This window comes from Henningerozyma blattae, chromosome 10, assembly GCF_000315915.1.
Source record: "Henningerozyma blattae CBS 6284 chromosome 10, complete genome".
Classification (NCBI taxonomy): domain Eukaryota; kingdom Fungi; phylum Ascomycota; class Saccharomycetes; order Saccharomycetales; family Saccharomycetaceae; genus Henningerozyma; species Henningerozyma blattae.
Genome location: NC_020194.1, coordinates 448,368 through 474,615, shown reverse-complemented (window position 1 = coordinate 474,615; position 26,248 = coordinate 448,368). Strand labels below are relative to the sequence as shown.

Genomic DNA, 26,248 nt, shown 5'->3' with positions numbered 1-26,248 from the left:
TATGAAGAAGGATCTACACCGTCACTTGTCATTATATATATATATATATATATACGCGCAGTCGTCGCGCCAACCCCTGATCACTCCGCACGGCGTATTAGTTGTTGTTTTTGTTTTTCTTGCATTTCCCATTTTCTCGGTGTTCGGCTTCCTGAATTCTCGAAAACGGCAAAGCTCCGTTTTGTCCAAACATCTCCAGAACAATAAGGATTGGAATCCAAGGAATTGGCAATGAGCAAATTGCCAAATTTCCAAGAACCAATAACTAACAATCAATCAGGTATTATCTATCGTTGATTATGATCTGTTGTAAGAATCCTTGAACCCTGTATCTTCCTTCTCTCTCCCTTAGAGTATTCATTGTAATCAAAAAAAGAAAAGACAAAATAATAACTATTATTATTATTATTATTATTATTATTATATTAGACGCTATTATTAGCTAAGCATAACTAATTCTTACTTTTGTTGTTACGATACATAATTGAAATACTGTATCCTATTTTTGGAACTCAACTTATAAATTTATCATAGAATGCCAAAATTAGATCAGGATGAAATTAAGAAATATTGGAAAATCTTCACAACTTTAAAACCTTCTGATAATAAAGTAAATTATGATCAAGTCAAACCAATCCTTTACAATTCAAAACTAGATACATCAGTGACGAATAAGATTTGGTTTCTTGCCGATATTGATGATGATGATAATTTAGATTTCGAAGAATTCGTCATTTGTATGAGGTTGTTATTTGATATGGTTAATAAAGTCACTACAGAGGTACCAAAGGAATTACCAGATTGGTTAGTACCAGGTAGTAAGACTAAATTGTTAGAAGAAAGAAAGAAAAATACTGAAAAGGAAAGAGAAAGTGATCCAAAAGTTGAAGTTAAGCAAGTCAATTGGAATGTAACTGATTTTCAAAAAAGTGAATATCAATCCATCTTAAATTCTATCTCTAATAATGATCAATTCACCTTCGCTTCTTTATCTTTAAATTTAAAATCAAAATTCTTTAATCTGGCTAATTCAGATTATGATAAGATGTGGCAGTTAGTTAATCCAAAAAATTTGCCTTCAGTTCAAAAATATCCTGCTTTTTATTTCATTCATATTTTAAAACAACGGAATGATTTAGGTTGTGAATTACCAACTACATTACCAAGTCAATTGGCTGAAATATGTAGAAATCAAGCTTCAACTCCAACAAATCCAAAATCAATCCAAAATAATCCAAAACCAAGCACAACTTCTACTACAACTACAACTACAACTTCCTCTACCTCTACATCTACTATAAATAAGACAAATATACCACCTGTCTCACCAACAAATTATAATGGTAACACCGCCCTACTGAAAGAACAGTACGAAGGTTTACTTCGTTATAAAAGACAAATAGCAAATGCTGTCCCCACTAATTCAAGCGCTACTGTAAACGTTAGTGCTATAATGGATGATTTGAAAAGTATGGAAGAACAAGTCGCTTCTTTGGAAGGCTTCTTGAATAATAGAAAGACTGAATTACAATCGATTAATGATCAAGTTAAGACTTTTGAAAGAAATTGAGTATATATTGGTAACCTCTCCCACTATACTATAGAACCTTAATATAGAAATTCAGATTTCTCACTTTGGAATGTTTGTGCATATTTTGTTTTTTTCATATTTCAAATATATTTATACACCTATATATATATCTATTTTTAATATTTTAAACGAAAAATGAAATTAAAATAAAATAAAAAAAACGATGTCCAAACTCACCCTTACGACTATATGATTTGTTTTATGATTCTAATGGCATTCTTGTTTCTTTTTTGTTTTTTTAGAAACTTTACTAGTATTACGTTTTGTTACTTTGAACGTGTATATAGATATCCTTAAATTTTTTTTTGTTTATATTTAAAGAATATTTTTTATGATTTTTATTTCTTGTCAAACATTTGTAATTTTTAAAACTCTTTATTATTTACAAAATTAGAACTTACGTAGTTTTCAAAGAAACAGATTTCAGATTCACTTCCCTAAACAAAACATAAAACTAAGAAAAAAAATTATCGTAATTCCTCTTGTAATTACATTTAAAAGTGTATATTTGCTCAATCTATTACTTACCATTGTTAAGTTAACTTACAGACGTACTACCATTGTAAAATCATTACATGTTAAAACATAAGTCCTACCACTTATGGATATTAGATATATAGATAATACCTTTAAAATTGCATATATTTATGAGTAAGAGTATGTTAATTGTATAAAAATATAATTCTCTTTTGTATGTAAATTTATGTGGAGCACACGGACTTACTTAAAATAGTCAAATGGCACCTTAAATTTCGGTCACCGCTGCATCTCAAATATTGGAAAATTAACATAAAAAAACCTTCAGTAAAAAAGGAAATAACACTTAAATGGTATTACTATTCAATTTCATTACAACAATTCGAAATCAATGTTAGAAGCTTATTATGATATTTCTAATACTTTTGCTATTACAATTAATTAATATTAATCAAGCTATTGCAAATCAAAAGAATAAAAATAATATAATATTTATAAACAAAACTCAATTAACTCAGTTACCTAGAAATTCTTCGTCAATTGTTTTATTCACTTATGAATCTTCTTCAAAAAAACGAACTACCGATACCACTGCATTAGAAGATGAATTCAAAATCATATCTTCGGCATGGACAACCAATTATAACATTTCAATAACCCCCATTGCTTTCATTCAAATAAATATTGTAGATTCTGAAACTGAGCTTCCATTTAAAATCCCAAATATTGTGATATTCCCTACTAATATTATTGATGTAAATCATACTATAGATATTCAAAAACACTTTAAAACTGAAGAAGATAGAATTCATGACATAGTGGATCAAATATCAAGAATTTTAGAAGTTCCAGCTTTTCAAATAAAAATGCCCACAGACTATGTAATTATATTTTTAAGAATAATATTAGCGTTAAATGTTTCATTTCTTATATACCGTCATCATAAACTTGCTGTTAATGCGGTTCAAAGTAAATTCGTATGGGCATTTTGTTCTTTAACTTTCATTATCTTAATGATTAGTGGACATATGTATAAATCTGTGAATAAATTAGGAGTATTTGGTTATGATGAAAATGGAATGAGACTAATTTTACTACGGAATAAGCTCCAAAAACAATACGGAATTGAAACTTATTATATTTTTATCATTCATAGCATTTTACTTGGGCTTGTAGTATTATTAACAAACATTATTCCATTGATTAAGCCCATGTACCAAAATTACAAAAACCCCGACAAAGGCATTTCAATGTCTGCAATAATCTCTATAACATGTAGTATATTAATTATACTAGTTTTTTCAGTATTCAGAGAACTGTTTCAGTTAAAGTATGAGCTGAATAGATCTTTATTTAATCTTCAAAAGTCAGATTTGAACAAATCAGCTATTTAAGGATGCTCATGGAATATGCAAAACTCTTTATAAATATAATAATTTAGATAATCAAGTATTCACAATAAATAGCATGGTTATCCTTGTAATTTTTTAATCTTTTCTTGAATTTGAACCAACCTTTTATTTAAAACATGAATTCTTCTCTTTATATTTTTCACTCTTTTTGAGTTTTCAATATATACAGTATTATCATCATTATCATATAGTATTTCATTTTCTTCATTTAATGATTGCTTAATATCTCTTAAAAGAATAATAATCAGTGCTTGAGATTCTCGAAGCTGATTTATCGTTTGGTAAATTCCGTCCAAATTCGATGAAAGAATTGAATAAACACATAATTCCACCGGATGAACTCCTGAATTAGGTTCAATATTTTCCATCTTTATAATATATGCTATTGAGATAAATATGTTACACTTTCAATTAATAATCTGCAAATACTCTACTTCATAATATTCCTTCTATTTGCTTTTTTTAAGCACAATAGAGATAATCCGAAAGGTTTTCATTTTCTTAAAAGAAATATTGGTAGTGCTATATGGGTACATAAAAGACTTCTAATTAATAGCCCATCTAGTAGATAATAAAATCTTTATTGAACAGTTGATAATAAAAGAACTACTTTCTGCTGGAATATGATTATATCATTTTTCTAATTAAGTGGTAAAATATTTTATCACGTGACTTATTGAAATATATTCATTTTAATATAGTATTTACTATATATGTCTAAATAAAGTAATCGTCTTTACATCTTAAACACTGTATAACAATGTACTAACTCTCTTGAACTCCCAGTACTTTCATATAATTGAGATCCTCCAGAAAAAAACATGTTTGACAAAAATAAACAATAAAATAGAGGTACTTCAGAAGTTCTTTTGTTGTAGACGAGATCGACTTTATACTCATCTATAAGTTGCTAACTAGAAATTATACATAACACTGAGCAACTGCTAGTTGCATACCTGTGAATATCTGTTCGATGCATAATCTCTACTAGTTAGCCAGCATTACTCAAACTGTGCACTTCTACCCTTGTAAGTAAGTTTATAAACAGATCAATTAAAGTAAAATGGAAGAGCTGGCGTTGACCTTTGAAAAGTATTTAAAGGCCAGCTTTTCAGACTTAAGACATAAATTTATAGTTCTTTTATACAGTTATTTAGTTTAAGAAGAACAACAATTATATGCGTAAGTTCGAAGGATTAACTGGTGTTAAGTTAATAAGATTGTTTAGTTAAGTTGGTAGTTACTATTTAAGTGTATCGTACTACTAAGTTGGTTTACAATGTCTTTCAGCAAATAAAAGACTCCATGGCCAAGCTGGTTAAGGCGTGCGACTGTTAATCGCAAGATCGAGAGTTCAATCCTCTCTGGGGTCGTTTCTTTTTGACAGACACTCAATAATCACGTGACTATTAAAATAGTTAGAGTACTACCATAAATCAAATTTTACATAGAAGAACCCACAATATGAAATAATATTGAACTCTATTTGGAATGACACCTTATGCTTATATCAATGTAAAGGTATGATAATCCTATTATACGAAGTGCTAGTTTAAAATATATATAAATACATACATACGTACATATATATATACATGCGCATTTATACAGGTATATGCCTGAATATAGAGAAAAGTAATGTATGGTTAACTTTAACCTATCAATATCATTCGATGATCTATATCATATATCATAAAATTCATGTAAAATAACATTAGATTACACTCAAAAAAGTTCGAACGAATTCATAATGCATTGAATTTTTATCTTAATCCAAATTTAATTATTGGCTAGATTTCTTCTTCTTTTTTTCTTCTTGAATTTGTTTCTTTTCCTCTTCAATTTCTTCCACATATTTAGCAATTTCTTCAGTAGTTAAAGCGATGATTTCATTATTTGGTTTAACTAAAGTGACTTCGATATTCTTAGCACCAGTCTGTACCACTTCCAATAATGATTTAATAGTTAATTTAATACATTCCTCCGCAGTAGAAGGAGGCTCATCTCTGTCATAATTTTTTTCTAAGAATTCACGTACAGTTTTTGAGTTTCTACCGATTGTTTGAGCGGTCCAAGCTGAGTAAATACCACTTGGTTCAGTTTGGTATAATCTTGGTGTATTATCTCTAGGATCAAAGCCTGCAATTAATGTAGAAATACCAAATGGTCTGACACCACCTGATTGGGTATATCTTTGTTGAACACCCGCAATATATCTTGTTAAGTATTCAACAGTTACTGGATCTTCGACTGTTAATTTATGAGATTGAGCTTCAACACGGGCCTTTTCAATCAATATACGTGAGTCTGCATTTAAACCAGAAAAAGATAGCACTATATGATTATCAATTTTTGAGATTTTAGATGGTGTGATTCTTGTATCTTGTAATTTTAAGGTCGATCTCCTTTCACAGCCTAAAACGACACAATCGGTACCTTTAATACCAACTGTACATGTACCTCTTTTCACAGCTTCTAAAGCATATTCTACTTGGAAAATATGACCATCTGGGGAAAAAATGGATAAGGCTCTATCGTAACCACTCATTAGTGTTTATTTGTTTGATTATTATGGTAGTGGTATAAAAAAACTTTAACTTTATATTATTTAATTAGGAAATAAAATTATAACCAATAAATAACTACGAGTTAGATACAATTCGTTGTAAATACAATTGTTGTCAAATATATAAGGAAATATTCAACACTAGGAGTCTATAATACGAACCCTTTTCTTAAATGTATGGTATTAATTTGAATTACAATATATTTTGCCAATATTAAGGACTTATTGAGTGGCAAAAGAAAGTTACCCGACAAAACACGTGAAAATAAGATATTACACCCGTGCACCATACATATTTTTTTAACTCCAATAAAAATATTTGTAAATATATTAGTATATAGGTATATATGTAGTGTCTGGTGTATGACAGCTTGACCCATAAATTGGTGTGTATGTGTGATATGAACAGACACATGATAAATGCTAATAAAATTCCTTTCAAGTATTAAGGAAAAGAGATGTTATAATTCTTCTAATGCATCTGGTTTTTCGTATGCCAAAGTGTAGTCTCTATTGGTCCCAATAGGGAAACGTTTAATAGAGCCGCATGTACAATGTATTTCTAGAATATCTTTATGGCTCGCTGTAGATTTGGGTCGATCATTACTACCATTTTTCTTTGTATCTTTATTTGATAATACGACATGACAAGTACGACCTGGAATTTGAATTCGATGACATTTCTTACAGACTGTTCTCTTGATACTTGGAAGAATAGAACTTCTTGTTTTAGTACTTACTGAGTGCATTGACTGTGCATAGAGGCGAGCTAATGAATGCGTCGGTTGCCATGTATGCCACGTAGCTAGCTGATATAGATAATTCAATCTTTGCAGATGCTCTTTACCAGGAACATTTTTCTTTGCCATCAGACCTTAAACGCTATTTTTTGTGGTAATATATTTATTTACTCAAATTTGCAATTGGTTCTTTTATGATATTTATTTCATGAATAGAAATTAGCGAAACTTTTCAATTTATCCCGGTCTTCAATCAAACTCCGAAGAATGTGCCCTTTCTATGACAATAAAAAAAAATAGTCCAGCATAGTCTTCTATATCTATTGAGTTCAATTAAGACACTAGTTTCACATCTGTCTTATTGTGATAGCGTTTGCTTCAGTTTGATAATAAGCTACCGTACCGGTTGTTATATGAGGAGTTTGTATACAGCATTAAACTCTCTGAAGAGAAAGAGTCCCATTTCAAAAAATCTAATGAGGTACTGAAACCTGACAAGCATGAATTCAAATATGCTAGTTGAAGAAGAATGATGCATATGTCAAGGCCCCAAATGATATATGTGTTTCTAGGTTCATTGCAATCGTACTCTCCAATTAATTGGACGAAAAAAAAGCCAAATCTATTCTTACAAATGTCTTCCGATCTATCCAAGGCATAATGATAAATTATACAATATACGATTTGGAATATTAATACGAATTTATAGTATCGTAGTAGACGGTTAAGCACACTTGATGCAACTGGAAGAGCAGTGTGGGTATCAATGCAAGTTAGAGTGATCTTATAAACGATTTCACTTAGAGTCATTGCTACCCATGAAAATAATGCCAGAGACAGAGAAAAGTCTTTGATATACCGTATTACAACCAATACGTATATAAGATTCTTAAAGTTTGTAAAGGGAAAATGATCTACCATATCTGCCTTCTATACTTATTATCGAACCCTGTTATATCTTATTTTTTATATTTGTACTTGACTTTACTTTTTGATTGTTTGTATGTGTCACCGTCCATCCACACTTAGAAGCTTCTGAAGTATAGTAGTACCACTGAGATCACCTAACTCACGTAATATGAAGTGCTGTTGTGATCTGTTTCAATAAATTCCCCATATTATTTGATAAAGTATCCTAGGCTATTATGCCTATTCCCTTGTCCTTCCGCCTCTTTTTGGCAGTCCGTGTTCCGAGAATTCATGGTGTAAGATAAGCTTGGAAGAATGCGATGAGCTGGTGAAAAAAGGTCTGTGAAAGATGCACCGGGAGTTAGAATTAGGGGACACTAGGCATATCTAGAATGTAAGTTACGAACTATACAGTTATATCTCAAGAAAAATAATGATATTTAAAGATTGAACTATTAGGAAAAAAATGTCTATCAATAGCGGAACAGCGATAATACATTTAACCAGGCCTCAACTGTCATTCTTAGCGCCTTCACTTGCTGCAACAAGAATTAGATCTTCTTCTTCCATCAGCCTAGGAAGAAGAATCCGTAAAGAGATAACACACTATATAAATGGGACAAAACTTCTGGCTAATGAATTGTCGGACTCTGTGAAACTGGTTGTTCGAATGACACAAGGTGATCATATGAAACGGAGGGAACTGATTCAATTACGAAAAACTGCAGATGACCTTTTTAGGCTATTACCTTTTTCTGCATTTATAATCATTCCATTTGCAGAATTATTGTTACCATTTTGCTTGAAACTATTCCCAAACCTACTACCATCAACCTACGAGACGGGTGACAATAAAATGTTGAAATTAATACGATTAGCTGAGAACAAAAGCATTATTTCTTCCTTATTAAGAAACACATTAAATGACTCTAAATTAAACATACCATTATATAACAATCATAGCAAACAAATTGCTACTAATAAAGAAATCTTCAATAAATTTTTCTATAGGCTAAAAATCTTGAAACGAAATGGATATAGCCTGGCCATTACAAAATTAAGTTTTCACTTTACCGAACATGAAGTTTTACAAGTGGCAAAATTGTTTAAAGATGATACATTATTAATCAGCCTTACAAAAAGGCAACTGAGTCTATTGAACCAATATATGTCGTTGAGTCTCCCATCACTAGGAACGATGAATTTACTGAAATATCGTTTGAGACACACATTAAATAAAATAAAGAAGGATGATATCTTGATTGCAAGAGAAGGTGTAACTCATTTAACTGACGAAGAATTATATGAAGCATGCATGTCTCGTGGAATCCAAATTCAACATGAAACTGATCTTCTGACACACAAGTCGGTGATGCGAAAAGAGATGATAAAAGCTTTAGAAAATTGGCTTCTACTTAGATTAAAACACCATATTCCTATGGTTCTTCTGATACTAGCCACTACAGCACCATCAAACATTTCTACACATTGGTCCCAACCTTATGTCGATGGAATTTTCGAAGTTCTTTGTATGATCCCAGATTCCGTATATACTCTTGCTAAACTAGATATATCCGCCTCAGTTACACCATACAACAACTGTATGGCATTAACCAACATAGAGGATAAGCCACTAATTAAATATAAAAGATAAACTCCATTCCACAAGAATAGCTTCATTAACATAGTCTCTCATTAGCTTCAAATTTTTACATTCGAATTTTTTTTGATCGCCGAATAATTTATATGCTGTTTCCTTTATATGCTATAAATAACTTTATTACTTAACTAATTTTTTCAATTGCTCTCTATCGGCATTACCCGCGCTTCCGAAAACTGCTCATCGCAAATTTGAAAACTGAAATTTCAAATCGCTCACAGATTCTCTAGATATGACGAAGCAATTATTGCTGATTTGGCAGAGACTTAATAATCAATATTTGGACCCTATTATTGATAAAAGTGTTTATTATTGTGTTTATTGTCCACACATACAATTTGAATCGTATGGCTTCTTTTTTCGGTTTTCGTTTTTTTTTAATAAGTATTAATTAGCATAAATTGCCTTAATATATATTAAATAATCCAAATTATTATGCAATCTTTACATCCTTTACAGCCAAGAGATTCATCTCCGGACTCTTCACACTCACAAAATTCAAACGATATCTTACAAAGTTGGGATATACCTCAAGAAATTAAATCCAGAGATAAACAGAATCAATCGAAGGAAAACAATACTTCTCATAACGATCGTTCTGATTTTAACAATCTTACCGACTCTAATAATAATAATATTAATAATAATATGAATGATATTAATCATGATACTGGAACTAAGAGAAATTCACGAGAAGCTGACCTGATAGAACTAATAGAAAAGAAGAAAAGACAGAATAGAGAAGCCCAAAGAGCTTATAGAGAAAGAAGAGCTAATAAAATACAGGAACTTGAGGGCAAAGTCAGAAACTTACAGGAAATTATTAATAATTGGCAAAATAAATACAAATTATTAGAGTCGAAATTCGAATTTCAGTCCAGTACAATAGAAGATTTAAATAAGACCAACATATATCTAAAAATGCAGTTAGAATCTTCCAATTCTAAATCAAACGTATCTCCGACAAGCATAGATAGTAATCAAAATATACATTCTCTTAATAACAAACATGATTTCGAAGACAGTAGTACTGAGAGTATACCCATCAACTTACATCATAAGGATAATATTCACACAGACTCTCATCTTAATAAACTGCCGGAAACCCCTCAAAATAATATACATACACCTTCTAATCTAAATAACAATAATAATATTTCAAATACAAACTCGAGCATAAGCTCAAGCATCAGTGGAAATAACCCTTCTGATCTAATGCCGTTTCTGGGAGGTAATAAGAACAGTTTCCATGCAACTCAAAATAATGACAATCACTACACCAGTAAAAAAAATAACACTCCTAATTTGGTACACTCAACTAACCAGCATACCAATGTTTCAACCCCTAGCTCCTGCTCCTCAAGTCTGGAGAATTCTCAACTAAAAAATATGATAGATAATTTTAGACCAATGGATGCCGTTCCTCTAAAATCAAGAGAATTAGATACCTCAATTTCTGCAACCTCAATATTATCAAACTTACAAACACCAAAAAACTATTCTACATCTCCAAATACTGTAACTTGCAACAACAATATTCATAAAAACAATCCTTCAGAAAAAATAAACTCTACTACAACCATTTCCAGCAGAAACAGTACCTGCACTACCACTTCAAGTACAACATTTGAGGAGCATCAATTTGAATTTATTCCAGATGGTATTAAAGAAGAACCTTTACCGAAACCTGTTATCCCATTACCAAATAATAAGGCCTGGTCTTGTCCAAAAAATTGTACTTCTCTGTTTGATGATGACCCTGCAGCAGCTTCTGCATTAAGCACTAACTCTGATGAATCAACTACCACCACTAAAAAGAAATGCTCTTGCCCGAAGTCTCAATCAAATTCTGAAACAGTGACTCCTTCCCATACAACGTTTACACCTGTTATGTCATTTGCTGAAATTAGTGAAAATATGAATATGGTAATAACACCAAATGAAAGCTCTGAACGTAAAGATGAATTTCATGATAGTTCTATTAAAAAGCTGGCGGATAACAACAATAATTCAACCAGCAATAATACACCAGATTCATGCGATTTATGCCACGATACTATTGAAAGTAAAATGTTTTGCATCGCGTTAATGAAGAAAAGTAAAGAGCTAAACAATAATATTAATGAAACTCCATCGTCCAACTTTCCAGGAGAATATATACCTATCAGTGCTGCTTATCAAAAAATCAGAACTCATATGGTACAAACAATGAAAAAAGTATCTCATGGAAATTTAAAAACTTTACCAATCAATTCTGTTATCAATGGACTGTCAATTAGAGGTAGAGAAGTTGAATTGAAAAGTGTTAATGATGTATTGAGAGATATGGACAAAGCTGCGTTTCAGGCTGAATAACATGATACTCAATAATAAAAGTTGTTAGCTGAGAATCTTTGCTTCTTAATTCCAATTTTCATACTAATATTCATACCCGAAGGCTACTTTCTCCACATAATAATTTTATTTATTGCCTGCTATTATTAATCAACAGATATAGCACATAAATATATATTCGATTTGAAAACTACACCTCTGATTTGGTAATCAGACCTTACTATTTTTGATCAAAACAAAGAAGATATTTTATTTATCTTGGTCATGTTTTAAATTGATAACAAGAACACAAAGAAAACTGACAGAGTTGTCACGTAGACACTGATTAGCTTACAGTGAAGGACTAAGGATCTAAGCTCCAACTATTAAAGCCAACACATTGGGTGGAAAGCATTACAATAGACAATTCATGAATATGCCCTATGGGCCTATCGATATAAACAAAATAACTGCTTTAGAGCTGTATCCAAACAAAATAGAGGGCAGCTAATATATTCGCTATATTAAGTAGCATATTTAACGCAAAACGAAACTTAATATTAGCAAATATATTTAAGGTACTCTAAGTAAGCATCTTTGTTCATATAAGGGAAGAAAAATCAAACAGTCTAAATACCTAACTATATTACTAATATAATCACTGGATCTACGCTTCATCTTTAGAGGCAATAATAATAACTATTGATTCATAGGTAGAACGAATGTAATAGCTTACAATTTTACTTTATTTATATTTGAGACTTCTGGGACTTTTGATACTGATTCTGGATTAATTCGACAATAAATAAACAAAATTATATGCTAAAAATGGTCTACTGGCATGCAATAAACTAGTTTTATATTTAGGATTATAGAACTTAATAATATAAGATATACATTAAGTATTTGCATATTTTTGACGGTTCTATGCTCCGCTGGGATTCCAACCGAACAGGTGACACTCCATATTCTCAGATTTACGTAATAATATTTTTAGCTCTGAAACGAAAAGCAAAAATATACTCGGTAGTACTACTGGCATATGATTTCTTTATATCGCTATAATTTATACCTTTACCGATGTGTGTGCTAGATAGTAATTTTTTTCCTTGAAAGTTTGTCATTGTTTATTTGAATATCTTTTCCTAAATTTTAAGGTTTGAATCAAATAGGTAGGAGCAACTATTTATTAAATTTGTATGGACATAATATAGAGCATTTAATAAATCAGCCTAGTTATTTAAGGCCATGTTACAGCAAAAATGATTCTATATGCTTCAAACATAATTCAGTAAATATTTGCATGAGAGGACTATTGCAGTTGACTCTGGGCCCTTTACAGCTAACTAGTCCGTATCACTATAGACCTCGTATAATAATAACTAATTAACTGATTAATACACCTTACACAGAATTACTAAACAAAATCAGCCCAGCTGCTAATATTTTTTATTTCTTAATATAAACTGTGGAATAATGACATATAACATTGAATGGTTTAATACAATTGACGGAACTACTACTCCAAATATTAAAACAAAAATTGGAATGAGACTAACGCTAAGGAAAAGTATAAAAGCAATGAAAATATAAGAACCCCAGATATGTCAATGTTCTGGGCTAGAAACCTAGCAAAAATGTTTTGAAGTGATCACAGCTATATTTTAGTGTTTTTAGTAGCTTATGAAAAATCGAGTTTTATAACCTCAAAATTTCTAACTTTGTATGATAAGATGACATGCAACAAGCAGAGCTTCATAGAATACACGAAACATGTGACGTCCAAGATCATGCGATATAAAAATGTAAAAATTTTAGTCTCTGTTACTCTCAGTGGCGCATTTCTTTTGCTGCTAATTTAATATACCTGAGCCCAGGTAAGTTAAATATTATACTATTACGTTCCGACTTGATCACTATATACTTTCATCTGTTTTGTATTTCGTACTTTTTGTTTTCTGTTCCTTATTTTTTTTTTTACCTTAAACCTCTAGTTTATTCTGTTAGATTTAGAGTATTAAATATAATTTATGCTCATGATTCATCTGCTTGTTCATTTACATGTTCATCTCGTTATCACGGGATTGCAAGGTTTACTACACTGGATATTAGGTTCAGCGGGTATAAGCTGTTACCCGGAGTATCACTTACTAGGATGTAATGAACAATAACTTCTTATTGATCCGGTATATAACTATTAACCTATCCAACTCTCTAGTTATCAATTGTTAATTGTTCCTCTTGGAAGTCAAGAAGATCCTTCGTCGACCTACAGTTGCCTCTTATACACCTTTACTCATTGGTGGCCCAACCAATACATCCCGAACCGATTAGTTCCCAGTTCTCTCCATTACTCCTGGACTCACGTTTGCATCTGTTCGTCCACTACTATGGTAAGTAGACACCTAGGCTATAGCCCCTTGCATTCTTTTAATAAAGACACGTAGCTAACACATCTGTAGCCACTAGTGACAGTGCGTCCCACTTGTGGTTGGCCACTCCACTAGTCACGTGATTAGCTCAAGCCCATGCGGATACTTGGTAATCCCTCCAGGATCCCTTCAGGGATGCTAACATATACACGTGATAACGGAATGAACATGTAGATTAACAATTAAGTGAATCATGAACATAAATCCTATTTAAGAAGCTGAAGCAAAAAGAATAAACTAGAGGGTTAAGGTAGAACAAAGAGGTAAGAACCAGAAAACAAAAAGGACGAAATACAAAAGATGGAAGTGTATAGTGAACAAATCGGAACGTAATAATAATAATATTTAACTTACATAGGCTCAGGTATATAGTTGTATATTTTAATAAACCGTTAGTATTAAACTAGCAGCAAAAAGTGCTGGAATATGATTATACCATTTTCTATTAAGTGGTAAAAGACTTTTTATCACGTGACTTATTATTTAAAATGTGTTTTTCTTATTATATCGAAAAACACTATTTAAGAAATATATTCCTTTTAGTTATAGTATTTACTATATATGTCTAAATAAAGTAATCGTCCTTACATCTTAAACACTGTGTAACAATGTCTAACTCTCTTGAATCCCAGTAAAAAGATATACTACTGGGAGTAGCAAAGCTTAAAACTGTTCCAACAAAAAACTGCTTTCAACCAGAGTCGAACTGATGATCTCCACATTACTAGTGTGGCGCCTTACCAACTTGGCCATGAAAGCTATTTTTCTTGTTTTCATTGTAGATGATATCGACTTTATAATCATCTACAACATTTTAAGAATAAACTACTTGGTCCCTAGCACTATTAAAAAAACAGACTACTAACACCAACTGCGGTAAAATAATAATATTATTTTTCTAACGTTTTCTTAAAACCCCATTGTTACCAAGTGTTTAATTTTTACATACCTAGTTTTGTTCATAATTAGGGTATTGGTTAAGCAAGGGAAATGTTCTAAAGAACATTTATGAATGTAATTTATTTTATTTTACTATTTAAAAAGCATATTGTAGATGAAAACATATGTTAATAAATCATGTAAAAGAAGTAATCCAATATTACATAAAAAACATCACTATTAAATAATTTCAGACTCTCTCAACTTCCAGTAGTTTTCAAATAGAGCTTCATATTCTAAATATTAGTTTATTAACTATTAAACCATTGCGCAACTTCTTGATTGCATGAGTATACGACTTTATGACTTGTAGTCATTTAGTTGTATAAATGAATAACTGTGTAATTATTTGATTCGTTGTCATTTACTCGCATGATTGCACCACTTGGAACTTATACTTGAGAACATTAGCCTTATTATATTAATTTCATAAACTTCTGAAGTACTCACAATATATCCACAACAAAAAATTTAGAAAAGTATATTATATTTACATGGGTAGGTTTTAACCACTTAAAGCTTTGAAAATAATTGTAACCAAATTTATATTCCTAGCCAAACTATTTATAAGAAACTTGGCATATTAATATCTTGACAGAAATGAGCGGTACCAATAATTTAGATAAGTATTTTATAGACATAAAGTGAAATACTTTTCTTAAATTATGCCAATATAATAACCTTATTAGCCGGTTTTCTAAGTAATAAAACTTGGCCTTTCCCAAAAAAGAATGTAAGTATATGATACAAAATATTTCGCAGAAAAAGAAAATTGATATAGACACTTCCCAACAGATTTAAGTCGTCATATTTCAAAACTCACGACATTTATAGCCCAATAAACACTTGCCAATATAAAATTATTAGCCTAGTTTTAACGAATATTGGAGAATAGATACCCATTAACATATAGTAAAACAATTATAAAACTTTTATATCTTATCTTTCCAAATATGCTTTATAAATTATTAATTAGTTTGGAGCGAGTATTTAACTATATTCAATTTTCCTATTTACATGTGCAGTTAAGAAAAAAAGCTAACAAAAAAAACAATGCTTCCAAGTTATTAATATCTGTAAATGTCTATAAAAATATTGAAATAAATATTAAAAATCTGAATATGCATCTGAATCTAGCAATTCACTTAGCTCTTCTTTTGATAAGTCTAGCGTAGAATCATTGTCCATAACAGAATCTCTTGAAACTATGACAGAAGAAGTACCGTCGTTATAGCTTACCGTACCATGAGCAACACCCTTTGCTATACACCGCACTTTATTCATTCCGATTATAGTTGATTTATCTCCAGTTCTTAGTCCTGCAAAAAGTTGCAAAATATGGGTAACTCTATTACTGTGAGGAACCTCTTTAACTTTAGTGAAGCTACCAAATTCTGGGATAGGTTCAATAAAAACAATATCCTTTGATGAATAATTTCTTTTAAAGAATTCCCTTTCAGAGCTTGAGATTAATCCATCTGTTTCATTAAATTCATGCTTAAATAATTCTTGGCCCTTAAATTCATGAGGAATATTTTCGTGTGTTATTTCCATTTCTGATTCTGTATCTTCCAAATCAATAATTATACTATCCTCTGTATGTTTAACAGTACAAGCATCATTACTCTTGGAATTGCCTTTATCAATTATACTGGTGTTATGAATTGACGTTGGATAAGGTTGCGCCAATTTTTCTACCGTCGACTGGGAATGCTTATTAATTAGTTTTTGAGGTGATGTCTGTTGAGTTAAAATAGCGTCTTCTGGTATATGCTTAATGTCACCGCTTAATATTTCTTTTAAGCTCTTTGGTTCAATATTTCCTAATTGTTGAGATTCAAATTCTGATTTTGTTGGAGACAAGCTATCGAATGAATCTCTCTCTATTTTATCCAGAGCCGTCATCGGAGATATAGACAAAGGTATTCGCTCTATTGAAGATACTATTTGTTTTTTACCATTTTCATCGGTAGTAAATTTATTAACAAGGTCACTAGCAGAAACAATGCCTAGCTCAACATTGTCGGGCATGAAAAACCTCTTCTCTTTTTTGGAAATTGCATGAGGTGAATGCATTTGATTTTCATCCACATTTGTAGCTTTTATAGCTTTTATAGCTTTTGTAGCTTTTGTAGCTTTTGTAGCTTTTGTAGCTTTTGTAGCTTTTGTAGCTTTTGTAGCTTTTGTGGCTTTTGTAGCTTTTGCTGCCTTTGATTTAGTTTTTTTGTTACCCTTTTTCTTAGGGGGATCTTTGTCCAGCATGCATTGTGTAGCATATTGTATGACAGCTTCAGAATCCTCCATTTCAAAAACTGCTTTATCATCATCATTAATATTAATAAACTTTTTTAAGCATTGAGGATTAATGTTAGGTGGTAGGATACGATCTGACTCTTTATAGCTCAGATAATTTTGCGAAATAAGTTTTTGAAGGCTTGCATAGTCTTCCATAGCCTTTTCGAATTTAGTTTCTTCATTACTACTAAATAATAGAATAATTTTACCATCTCTTTTTCTACCGGTTCTTCCCATTCGCTGAATATTTTTTATAGGGCTGCTTGTAGTGTCATAACATATAATAAGGTCAACCTCGCCAATATCTAAACCTTCTTCACCAATAGATGTACAAACCAAAACATTATAATCACCATTTTTAAATTGTGAGATGACTTCTTTTTGTCTTTTCTGATTCATACCGTTGATTTGAGCCTCTTCAGAGCTACCAGTTCTACTCGCAGTTCTTAGCTGCTTTGCGTGATCTTTTTGCTCAGCTTGAATTCTTTTTGCCTCTTCTACTTCCTCTTGGCGTTTCAACCTATCTACCTTCTTCCTGCCTTTTGGCTTATGCTTTCTATTGAATTCAACTTCATCAAAGCCTTCCTTTCCTTTGGCTTGTCCAATAAAAATGTGAGGCCTAATATCAGCATTATTCATTCCAGCTACGCATTTAACAATTTCTAATGCACTTTCCCTCAACTCAGTAAAAATGATAACCCTTGATGAAGACCCAACTTCTTCAAAAAAACTGATAAGTTCATCTCTAATGCATTGCATTTTTTCATGACCTAAAAAATGAGGATTTTCGATAAGCTTCTCACAATCTTTCATTAAACTTTTTAGTATAGGGTTATAATAAAACCCTGCAGCTAACTTATTTGTAGATTTACCCAACTCATACTTTGTTGTAAATTCTAAATGCTTATTTTCCAAGTAATTAAAAAAGGGGCGTATACCGTATATTTTTATACGTTTTAACATTTGTCCAACATGATTTAGTAATTGCAAAATAAAATAATTTCTCCATTTGATTCCTTCAGGAATAGCAGGGTTAGATATTATTTTTTTACTTTGTTGAAGTGCCACAAATGCATTAATTTTAGAAGGTGGGCAATCTTCATAAATACCCAGTCCAATTGCTTGTTGAAGGACAGGCGTAATCGCCATTCCCAGTTTTTCAATAATATCTTCTATATCTGATGACAATGGTAGGTTAATTTTAACCTTTTCTTTATTTTTCATGTATCTTGTGATATCTGAACTATCTTCTGTTCTAATTTCAATCTTCGAAATATCTAGATTGCTGACTACTTCTTGCACAGAAGCCAGTTCTGTCCCAGGAGTAGCAGTAAGTGCCAAAATACGATACGAGGAATTAAATCTGTCAATAAACTTTACAACATTAACATATGCATAAGAACCAGTACCTCTGTGTGCTTCATCAATTACCAAACAAATGATATCTTTTGGATTAAGAACACCTCTTTTCAAATCATTCTCAACTACTTGGGGAGTTGTGAAAAAAACACGTTTCGAATTCCATATACTTTCACGATTCCTACGAGTCTTGTCCAATAAAATAGCAGTTTGGGCGCTAGGTATACCTGTTATTCCTAAACAAGCTTGGATTTGCTGTGCTACTAAGGGTCTAGTAGGAGCAGTAAAAATAATTTTACCTGTTTTAGACCATCTAAAAAAATTGAGCATGACTGTACTTGCAATAAAAGTTTTACCCATACCAGTTGGAATTGCACATAATACATTTTCAAAAAGTGCTCTTCTTACAATACTAAACTGGTATTCTCTCAGTTCAAAATTTGTAGGGTAAATATAGAAATCTAATTCATCTTGTCTTAGAATATGGTGTGTAGGTCCAAATGTTACATCCCTCTGGATTTCTTCATAAAATGGGGCTTGTCCTGGGAGAATTTCACCTTGCAAGTTTCTTTGCTGAGGTAACGATCTTCTAACCACCGTTTCTTTGACAGTCATGTTAATATTTTTTTCATACAGTGAATTGAGTTCATCATCATCAAAGTCGCTTAAATCACCATCCTTCGTAGACATCACCATATCATTGTTCTTACCCGCTTCCTTGTTCTTTTTTCGATCTCTTTATAATACAGACCGATTATATAATGTTAAGATTACAGGTTCTTACGCGTTTAAAAACTATTTCTACGCGCCTCAAAAACTGCTCATCCAACTATGAGAATGAACCCAAATAAAAATAACCTATAAATAAAAATAACCTATAAATAAAAATACAGGTGACAACAGATTTTGCATTTTAGAATTATAGCCAAAGGGATTTAATACAGAATGGATTATTATATAGGAATCCTTGTTGCTTGTCCCTTATTTACTCTTCCTTTTACAGGTTTTCTTAAAAGGTCGGGAAGACACTAAAAAGAGAATGCACCGTACAGAATCCCTTGTGTGAAGTTTGCTTAATACGTAGTAAACAATATTATCTTTTTATATCTAATATAATAAAAAGTCAGTAGAACGCTTCACAAAAATTTACAGAGTTATTTATAGAGTGTATTAGGTAGCTTAGATATAATTATTCTACAAACTTTTAGTTTTAATGTGCTACTGTGATAGCCTAACAACTAGTTATGAGGATCTAGCGACAAAAAAATAAATAGAATAACTAAAAATTCAAATATAAAAATTAAACTGAAGATTAAGTAAAAGAGTTATATAATAATAAAATAAATATTGTCGAAATAATATTAAATTATTGGGTCTGTTTCCTATATTTTTCAAAGGAAAGGATAATGTCATTTTTGGAGAATTGTAAAATAGAGCCCCTATAATTTTTTTCCATTAAGGTTGCCAATTGTAAATATAACGAAACAGTACTACCTTGCAAGCTGGACCAAATTTTTTCAATCAGCGTGTCTTGAATTATATCGCTGGAGGAAATGTTAAAGTCTGTAACGACTTGTTGATGCAATTTTGAGATTAAATTATCAATTTCCTGAGGTGTATATCCAGACAACATATTATCCAAATTTTGTTTACTATAAGCTGCCCGACGTGCAGGATTGAGAGTTCCTCTATTACGATTATTTCTCAATAAATTAAGAGCACCTGAAACAAACGAAGTTAATTTAGGCATCGTCTGTCTTAATCTATGTGTAACGTATAATTCTTTATAGTTATCAAAGGTGATTTTGATTTCTACCAAGGGCTGGTTTAAAACATCATTCACATTCACATATGCAAAAGTTTTGATTAACCAATTACTGTTTAATATTAATGATAGTAATTTCTTACTCACATCTGCCGATGGATTCTGGGAAATAGTATCAGAAGGCTTTGACAATGAATGAACGATTTCTATGCCTAAGTTTTCGAAGCCCTTATGAACTAATAAAAGCGTTTCATCATTTTCTAGTGATTCATTTCCTAAAACTAATTGTTTTGTCCTACTATAAATTTCTTCTGTATTTTTCATTATCACAATAACGGTTAACAAAAATGGGGCCACAGATATATCGGAATAATCGATAAAAGCACGTTCGATAAATATTGACTCATCCTTTACAAAGTCAAGCCATGCTTGTTTAATTTGATTTATTAATCTTTGTGTAGCTCCTAATAAATATTCTTGATTAGAATTCTCTAAAGCTTTTGATCTGCTTTGTAAATACATTAACAAAGATGGTGAAATTGAAGGTAATTCCTTGATCCTATGGACCAAATATGAGCTGATATCTGTTATAGTGTTGTGAAAAGCTTTGGAAACTAACTCATTAATTAAAGTTGCCGATTTTCTATCTGAATCCATAGTCTTGATTTCTTCCAAAGAAACAACCCGTGAATTTAAATCACGATATTGAGCAATAAATTTGCTGAAATCTCGGTTATCAGAAAGGTGGAAGAAGTTATCCAAAAAGTTTTGATATACAATGCATTCTCTCTCGATTGTTTCCAAGATATCTAATATTCCTAATACTATATTCAGTTCGGGAGGGGCAGCGTTTAATTTTGTTGAATAATCTAAGCTACCCTTCTTATATTGTAAAATATCAACGAAGAATTTATTTATTGAAGCTAAAGTAACCATATTCTCTGACTCATTATTTGTAAAACTTTGGTTGTTATTCTTCTCAAAAATATTTAATAATCTTGATCCCTCATCACTGTAAATATTATGAGCAGTCTCATTCCATTTTTCCATAATTGTTTCATATGAATTTGGGGATACATCCTTGCAGAATCTTGTCAAAGAAGAAAATACTAGCAGTCTAGATAAGATATTGGTCAATTGTGTATTCTTCATATGTTCTATATTACTAAACATTTTTGTCAATTCATCAACTACTCTAATAAGAAATGCAGAGGTAACTTTTTCATATGTTTGTCGCCTTTGTTGAAGTGCAGACATTCCACCCAAATAATCATGAACTGATGATTTTTCACCTTTTATTGCAATTAACGCACTGAATAACTTTTCTAGTTGATTATCCATTCTACCTAGATTATGCTCACTAATTGGTTTCGATAAAAGTTCATATAACGTATCTTGATCCATCGAAACACTATTCAAGAGTTGGGAAAGGGTATTCCATAACATTTTTTTATTTGCACTTTCTACTTGAAGCCCATTATTTTGCTGTTCAATATATTCAATATCATCAGCTACATTACCCATTTCCATTAGAAACAGAGATATTGTTGGATCCATTTTTTCACATTCTTTGGTAACCGCTAATTGATATGGTTTGAGAGTAGATCCAGATCCTTCTAAAGATATCAAATTGTTATTCAGAGAATGCTTTTCATCCGCAATTTTTCGATCTAGCTTGTCCAGCATCTCATCGGGGTCTTCCTTCCCATCCCAATTAATGTCAGCAAGAATTTCATTCATCTCATCATCATCAATATCAATTAGAGGTGGTCTTGTTAGAATATCTTTGGAAAGTGTTGTGCCTTTTTCTTTTTCTAAAGCTTCTAATTGTGGGATATCTGGCTGTTCTTCCTCAATAATAGAAACCTTATGAAATCTGTGAGGAAGTACTTCATCACTAAAAATACTATCATTGTTACTACTTACTTCGTGAAGGGAGTTATCTGAACCGAATGGTATATTTGAACCTATTGGTTCCTCTGGAATACTAATGTTATTGTTAACCTCTTCACTAATAGCAAACGGGTTATTTGGTTTGTGAACAATTTTACGGCACCTCCCTCTTACTTCTGGTATTTGTTGTTGGTTTACCTGTAAAACTGGAGAATTAGATAGTGGTGCAATAGGGAGAGCAGAGCTTGGAGGAGTAGGGGGGTATTTTACTTGGGAAAGGGTGTACGATCTCTTCTCTGGCTGGTCATCAGATGACCGCCTTTTTAGATGTAATGGTTCAGTTTGGATAAAAGATTTATCATCAGTAGGTGTGGGTAATTCACTGTTGTCTGTAAATTCAAATTCATCACTGTCTGGAGTTGAATCCACTTTTTCAGTCAGGACCGAATTCAGATTAGCTAGCATATTATCATTGTTATTCATCTGTGTTGGTTCATCTGAATTTCTTGCAGTACCTTGGATCTGAGCCATTTCATCTTTCTTTACTGCAGGTGTCTTTTGAAAAACTGGTGATCCAGATTGATCATCATTTGGTTCTACTAGATTAGTGGTTATTCTCTTCTGAGATATCCTTCTCAATGGTGCTTGATGCAATGCAGGTTCTTGTACTATGGCTTCAGAAGGAATTGGGCCAGAAATGCTTGTGCATGTTTTGCCAGATGCTAAATTAGAGGTATTGGGTATAAGGGAATTATTGTTCAAGGTAGAAGAATTAGTAATTTTAGGTAGTGAGATATCTGGAGGAGAATTGAAATCCTCATCGACTAAAGTGATATGACTTTGGTCAGTAGAATCCAAAAAGTTTTGAAGTTTGGAAGTACTATCATTAGCCTTTTGAACAACATTATCAGTAGAATTACTATTGGAAGTATAGTCATTGATACTAGATAATAATTGTGAATGTAATTGCTGTTGAGTATTCCTTTTTATAAACTTATTTTTAATCACCGTCACATTTTCTTGCTCGTTTTTCTGATGTTCCATATATTGCTGGTGTTTTCTTTGTTGTTCAATCTGTTGCAATTGTTCTTTTTGAAGTTCTAGTTGTTTTTCTTGTTTTCTTCTTAATTCAACATCCTCTCTTTGCTTTCTTTCAAAATCAATTTGCTGTTGTTGTCTTTTTTCTTCTTCTATTCTTTCAGTTTCAATTCTCCTTCTTTCTCTTTCGAGATTCTCTCTTTCAATTTTTTGTATCATTTCCTTTTCTTGATGAATTCTTTTATTTTCTTCCTCTTCTCTTCTGATTCTCTCCAATTCCTCTTCTTCTCTCCTTTGTCTTTCTTTATTTTCTATATCTCTTAACCTTTCATTTTCTTCTGCTTCGTTTTTTTGTCTTCCCATATCATGGTCTTGTTGTGTCTGTTGTTTTGATGAGTGAATTCTTGCGAGAGCCTTTTGTTCCTCTATTTCTTGATTTGCTAAAGCAAGTCTATTCAGTTCTTGCTCATTTCTGGCATTTTCTAAATCTGAGTCTTGAAGATATTGTTTCTTTTTTATAGAATCTAATGTATTAGTGTTTTGTTGTTGGATTTCATAAGGCTCTGTTCCACTCATTTGCTGATGGTTATACAAATTTTTCTTTTGTTGATCAAGTTCTATATTTTTCATAAGATCATAATTTGTTGTAGTATCTTTGGTATTAATTGAAATTAAATTTATATTTGAATTAACATTTGAATTTGAGCTTCTTAAAAATTCTCTTGAACTACGTTTCGAACTATTTCTAGACCAGAAATTTAACGGGTTATGAGATTCATGTTGAAGCGGTGAAGTAGGTTGTAGAGCCGAAGGTGGAGAAGGTGGGGCATGTGTTGGTGAAGGAAAGTAAGTTTCCTTTGATATTGGGCTATTAAGATTATTCAACTGTTGTGAAGATTCTGTAGTGGGTGACTTTCCTCTTGGAGGTGGACTTGAAGTAGTATTATCATTATTGTTATAAAATTGTTGAAATTGATTTCTATTACAATTTGAAGTAGTTGCCCGGTTGAGGTATTGGGGAGAATAGGTAGTATCTATTTTATTTGAGAAATTTGGAGTGGACACTGAAAATGGTAAAGGGGAAGTAGGCGGTGTTGGTACAGTACTTATCCTATTGTTAACTGGACTTGTCATTATATTATTAGGAATTGAAAGTGGTGAATTTAATGGTGGTGAATTATGAGAAAGATTAAACTGTGAAGACCGTTGCGGAGTCATCAGTGAACTTTGCCCCATAGAAATTCTGCTATCATTGTTAATGTTTTTATTTTCCCGTGTTCTCATTGCTCTTTGATAGCTATTCTCATCTAAATGGAAGATTCTTAAATTCCAATTGATTAATTGTGGTACACGGCCATCAAAAGCTTGCATGTAAACATTCACAATTGATTTAACAAAAACTGTTCTTTCTTTTGTAGATCTAGTTTTCCAATAGTAAGGTTTCCCCAAATGACAAATAAATCCGGTTTCTATCTCAGGGTCTCTCTCTAAGGAAGTTAATTCTTTTAAATTCCAAGTTCTTCCAATTTGGAAATAGCCAGGCTGACTTTCTTTTGCTTTATGTAATAAAACTACTCCTTTATCTTGAGCCTTTGCACTCATTATTAGCATTCTCTGTTTTTTATTTTTCAAATTTGAATCTAATGGAGGTCTTGAATTTTGGTATTTAGAATCTTCAGTTATTCTTACATGAGTAATGTAGTTATCGGGAGGTTCAAAAGTATTTGGGTTTGGTTTGCTAAAACATGTTAGAATAATATTCTTCCTATCTCTTTCATATTGTTCGGCAAGGAAATTCGTAGTAGAACTTTGTGAAGATGTATTTGATATAACTCTTGAATGAGAATAATTTTGGCCTGAAACGGGTGGGGTAGGGCCTGTAGTAGACGTATTAATTGTTGATTTATTCGTTTGATTAATTGGACTTCTTTTTGGGGTAGAAGAATTTGAAGAGTTGATATGAGTGAGAGGGGTAGTATTACAGGCACTTCCAGTAACCTCATTACCAATATTATTGGTAGTGGATATACCCGAATATCGATTATTAATTGGTTTTGTAGATGATGCACTTCCAGTCATTACCGATGCGTTAGTATTCGTACTTGTTCTAAACGCCATAGATTGTGATTCTGCATTTGAAAATCTCATTGCGGGGTTGTTATTAGTAGATACAGGAGTAACAAATTGTTGCTGGGAAGTATTAAAGTTTGGTGTTTTATTTAATGGGTGATTACTCATGATCGGTGGTATAGAGTGTTGGGTATTCATTGCTAAATTGTCTGGACCTGCTGGCAATAATTTCATTTGTTGTGTAGAATTTGGTAATGACTGAAGCACAGGATTAGAAATAGCATTCTTTGGAATCAAATCAGCATGTGTATTCGAAGTAGTGTTTGCATTATTAGAAGAGGCGCTTCTTCGATTGAAAAAGGCATATCTACGCTCCGAATTGGTTGAATCAGCAGTATCTTGGGATTTGTTTTCCCTAGATTTTCTTTTGAACGGAGAGTTGACGCTAACCATTGTTAACTGTACGGTATATTTGTCTGTTTTTTATTATTTAAAGTATATTATATCAATAATATTACTTATCCTATTGGTGAAATCTTTTTAATAAAATAAAACAATGGATATTAATAGAAAGATATTTATATATATATATATAATGTTGTTTTTCTTAAAATTATGAGAAGTTTATTTATATCTTAGTGTATAGTGGAGTATCTTCCTTTCCTTAGTGCAATTTAAATTTTTTGAAATATAAGACAATAGACAAAAGAAATTTCGGATAAGGGAGTCCTTTGGCATTCAAATACATACATATATATATATATATATATATATACATATATAATACAA

The 26,248-nt window shown here is 31.6% G+C and overlaps 10 protein-coding genes and 2 non-coding genes across 12 annotated transcripts; 5 read left to right on the top strand and 7 right to left on the bottom strand.

Annotated features, from left to right (window-relative positions):
* Window positions 1-535: 535 nt before the first annotated feature.
* On the top strand, window positions 536-1,570 carry TBLA0J02010 (uncharacterized protein; the record flags this gene model as incomplete). The annotated part of the gene is made up of 1 exon (XM_004182666.1): window positions 536-1,570. The coding sequence occupies one exon, from the start codon at window positions 536-538 to the stop codon at window positions 1,568-1,570; it is 1,035 nt and encodes a 344-aa protein (XP_004182714.1).
* Window positions 1,571-2,475: 905 nt separating this feature from the next.
* TBLA0J02000 (OST3/OST6 family protein) lies at window positions 2,476-3,462 on the top strand (the record flags this gene model as incomplete). The annotated part of the gene is made up of 1 exon (XM_004182665.1): window positions 2,476-3,462. The coding sequence occupies one exon, from the start codon at window positions 2,476-2,478 to the stop codon at window positions 3,460-3,462; it is 987 nt and encodes a 328-aa protein (XP_004182713.1).
* Window positions 3,463-3,539: 77 nt separating this feature from the next.
* On the bottom strand, window positions 3,540-3,848 carry SNN1 (Snn1p; the record flags this gene model as incomplete). Its single annotated transcript, XM_004182664.1, has 1 exon — window positions 3,540-3,848. The coding sequence occupies one exon, from the start codon at window positions 3,846-3,848 to the stop codon at window positions 3,540-3,542; it is 309 nt and encodes a 102-aa protein (XP_004182712.1).
* A 931-nt stretch (window positions 3,849-4,779) lies between these two features.
* TBLA0Jtrna5N lies at window positions 4,780-4,853 on the top strand. Its single transcript has one exon. It is a non-coding gene; the product is annotated as a tRNA-Asn (tRNA).
* A 410-nt stretch (window positions 4,854-5,263) lies between these two features.
* PRE6 (proteasome core particle subunit alpha 4) lies at window positions 5,264-6,028 on the bottom strand (the record flags this gene model as incomplete). The annotated part of the gene is made up of 1 exon (XM_004182663.1): window positions 5,264-6,028. One exon carries the CDS (start codon window positions 6,026-6,028, stop codon window positions 5,264-5,266), a length of 765 nt encoding a protein of 254 aa, XP_004182711.1.
* Window positions 6,029-6,507: 479 nt separating this feature from the next.
* Window positions 6,508-6,915, bottom strand: RPR2 (ribonuclease P protein subunit RPR2; the record flags this gene model as incomplete). The annotated part of the gene is made up of 1 exon (XM_004182662.1): window positions 6,508-6,915. The coding sequence occupies one exon, from the start codon at window positions 6,913-6,915 to the stop codon at window positions 6,508-6,510; it is 408 nt and encodes a 135-aa protein (XP_004182710.1).
* Window positions 6,916-7,164: 249 nt separating this feature from the next.
* On the bottom strand, window positions 7,165-7,707 carry VLD1 (Vld1p; the record flags this gene model as incomplete). Its single annotated transcript, XM_004182661.1, has 1 exon — window positions 7,165-7,707. One exon carries the CDS (start codon window positions 7,705-7,707, stop codon window positions 7,165-7,167), a length of 543 nt encoding a protein of 180 aa, XP_004182709.1.
* Window positions 7,708-8,161: 454 nt separating this feature from the next.
* TBLA0J01950 (LETM1/MDM38 family protein) lies at window positions 8,162-9,349 on the top strand (the record flags this gene model as incomplete). Its single annotated transcript, XM_004182660.1, has 1 exon — window positions 8,162-9,349. One exon carries the CDS (start codon window positions 8,162-8,164, stop codon window positions 9,347-9,349), a length of 1,188 nt encoding a protein of 395 aa, XP_004182708.1.
* A 441-nt stretch (window positions 9,350-9,790) lies between these two features.
* On the top strand, window positions 9,791-11,710 carry TBLA0J01940 (bZIP transcription factor; the record flags this gene model as incomplete). Its single annotated transcript, XM_004182659.1, has 1 exon — window positions 9,791-11,710. The coding sequence occupies one exon, from the start codon at window positions 9,791-9,793 to the stop codon at window positions 11,708-11,710; it is 1,920 nt and encodes a 639-aa protein (XP_004182707.1).
* A 3,076-nt stretch (window positions 11,711-14,786) lies between these two features.
* TBLA0Jtrna10T lies at window positions 14,787-14,859 on the bottom strand. The gene has a single exon. It is a non-coding gene; the product is annotated as a tRNA-Thr (tRNA).
* A 1,287-nt stretch (window positions 14,860-16,146) lies between these two features.
* On the bottom strand, window positions 16,147-19,389 carry MPH1 (3'-5' DNA helicase; the record flags this gene model as incomplete). Its single annotated transcript, XM_004182658.1, has 1 exon — window positions 16,147-19,389. The coding sequence occupies one exon, from the start codon at window positions 19,387-19,389 to the stop codon at window positions 16,147-16,149; it is 3,243 nt and encodes a 1,080-aa protein (XP_004182706.1).
* A 670-nt stretch (window positions 19,390-20,059) lies between these two features.
* Window positions 20,060-25,912, bottom strand: TBLA0J01910 (uncharacterized protein; the record flags this gene model as incomplete). Its single annotated transcript, XM_004182657.1, has 1 exon — window positions 20,060-25,912. The coding sequence occupies one exon, from the start codon at window positions 25,910-25,912 to the stop codon at window positions 20,060-20,062; it is 5,853 nt and encodes a 1,950-aa protein (XP_004182705.1).
* Between the last annotated feature and the right edge of the window lie 336 nt (window positions 25,913-26,248).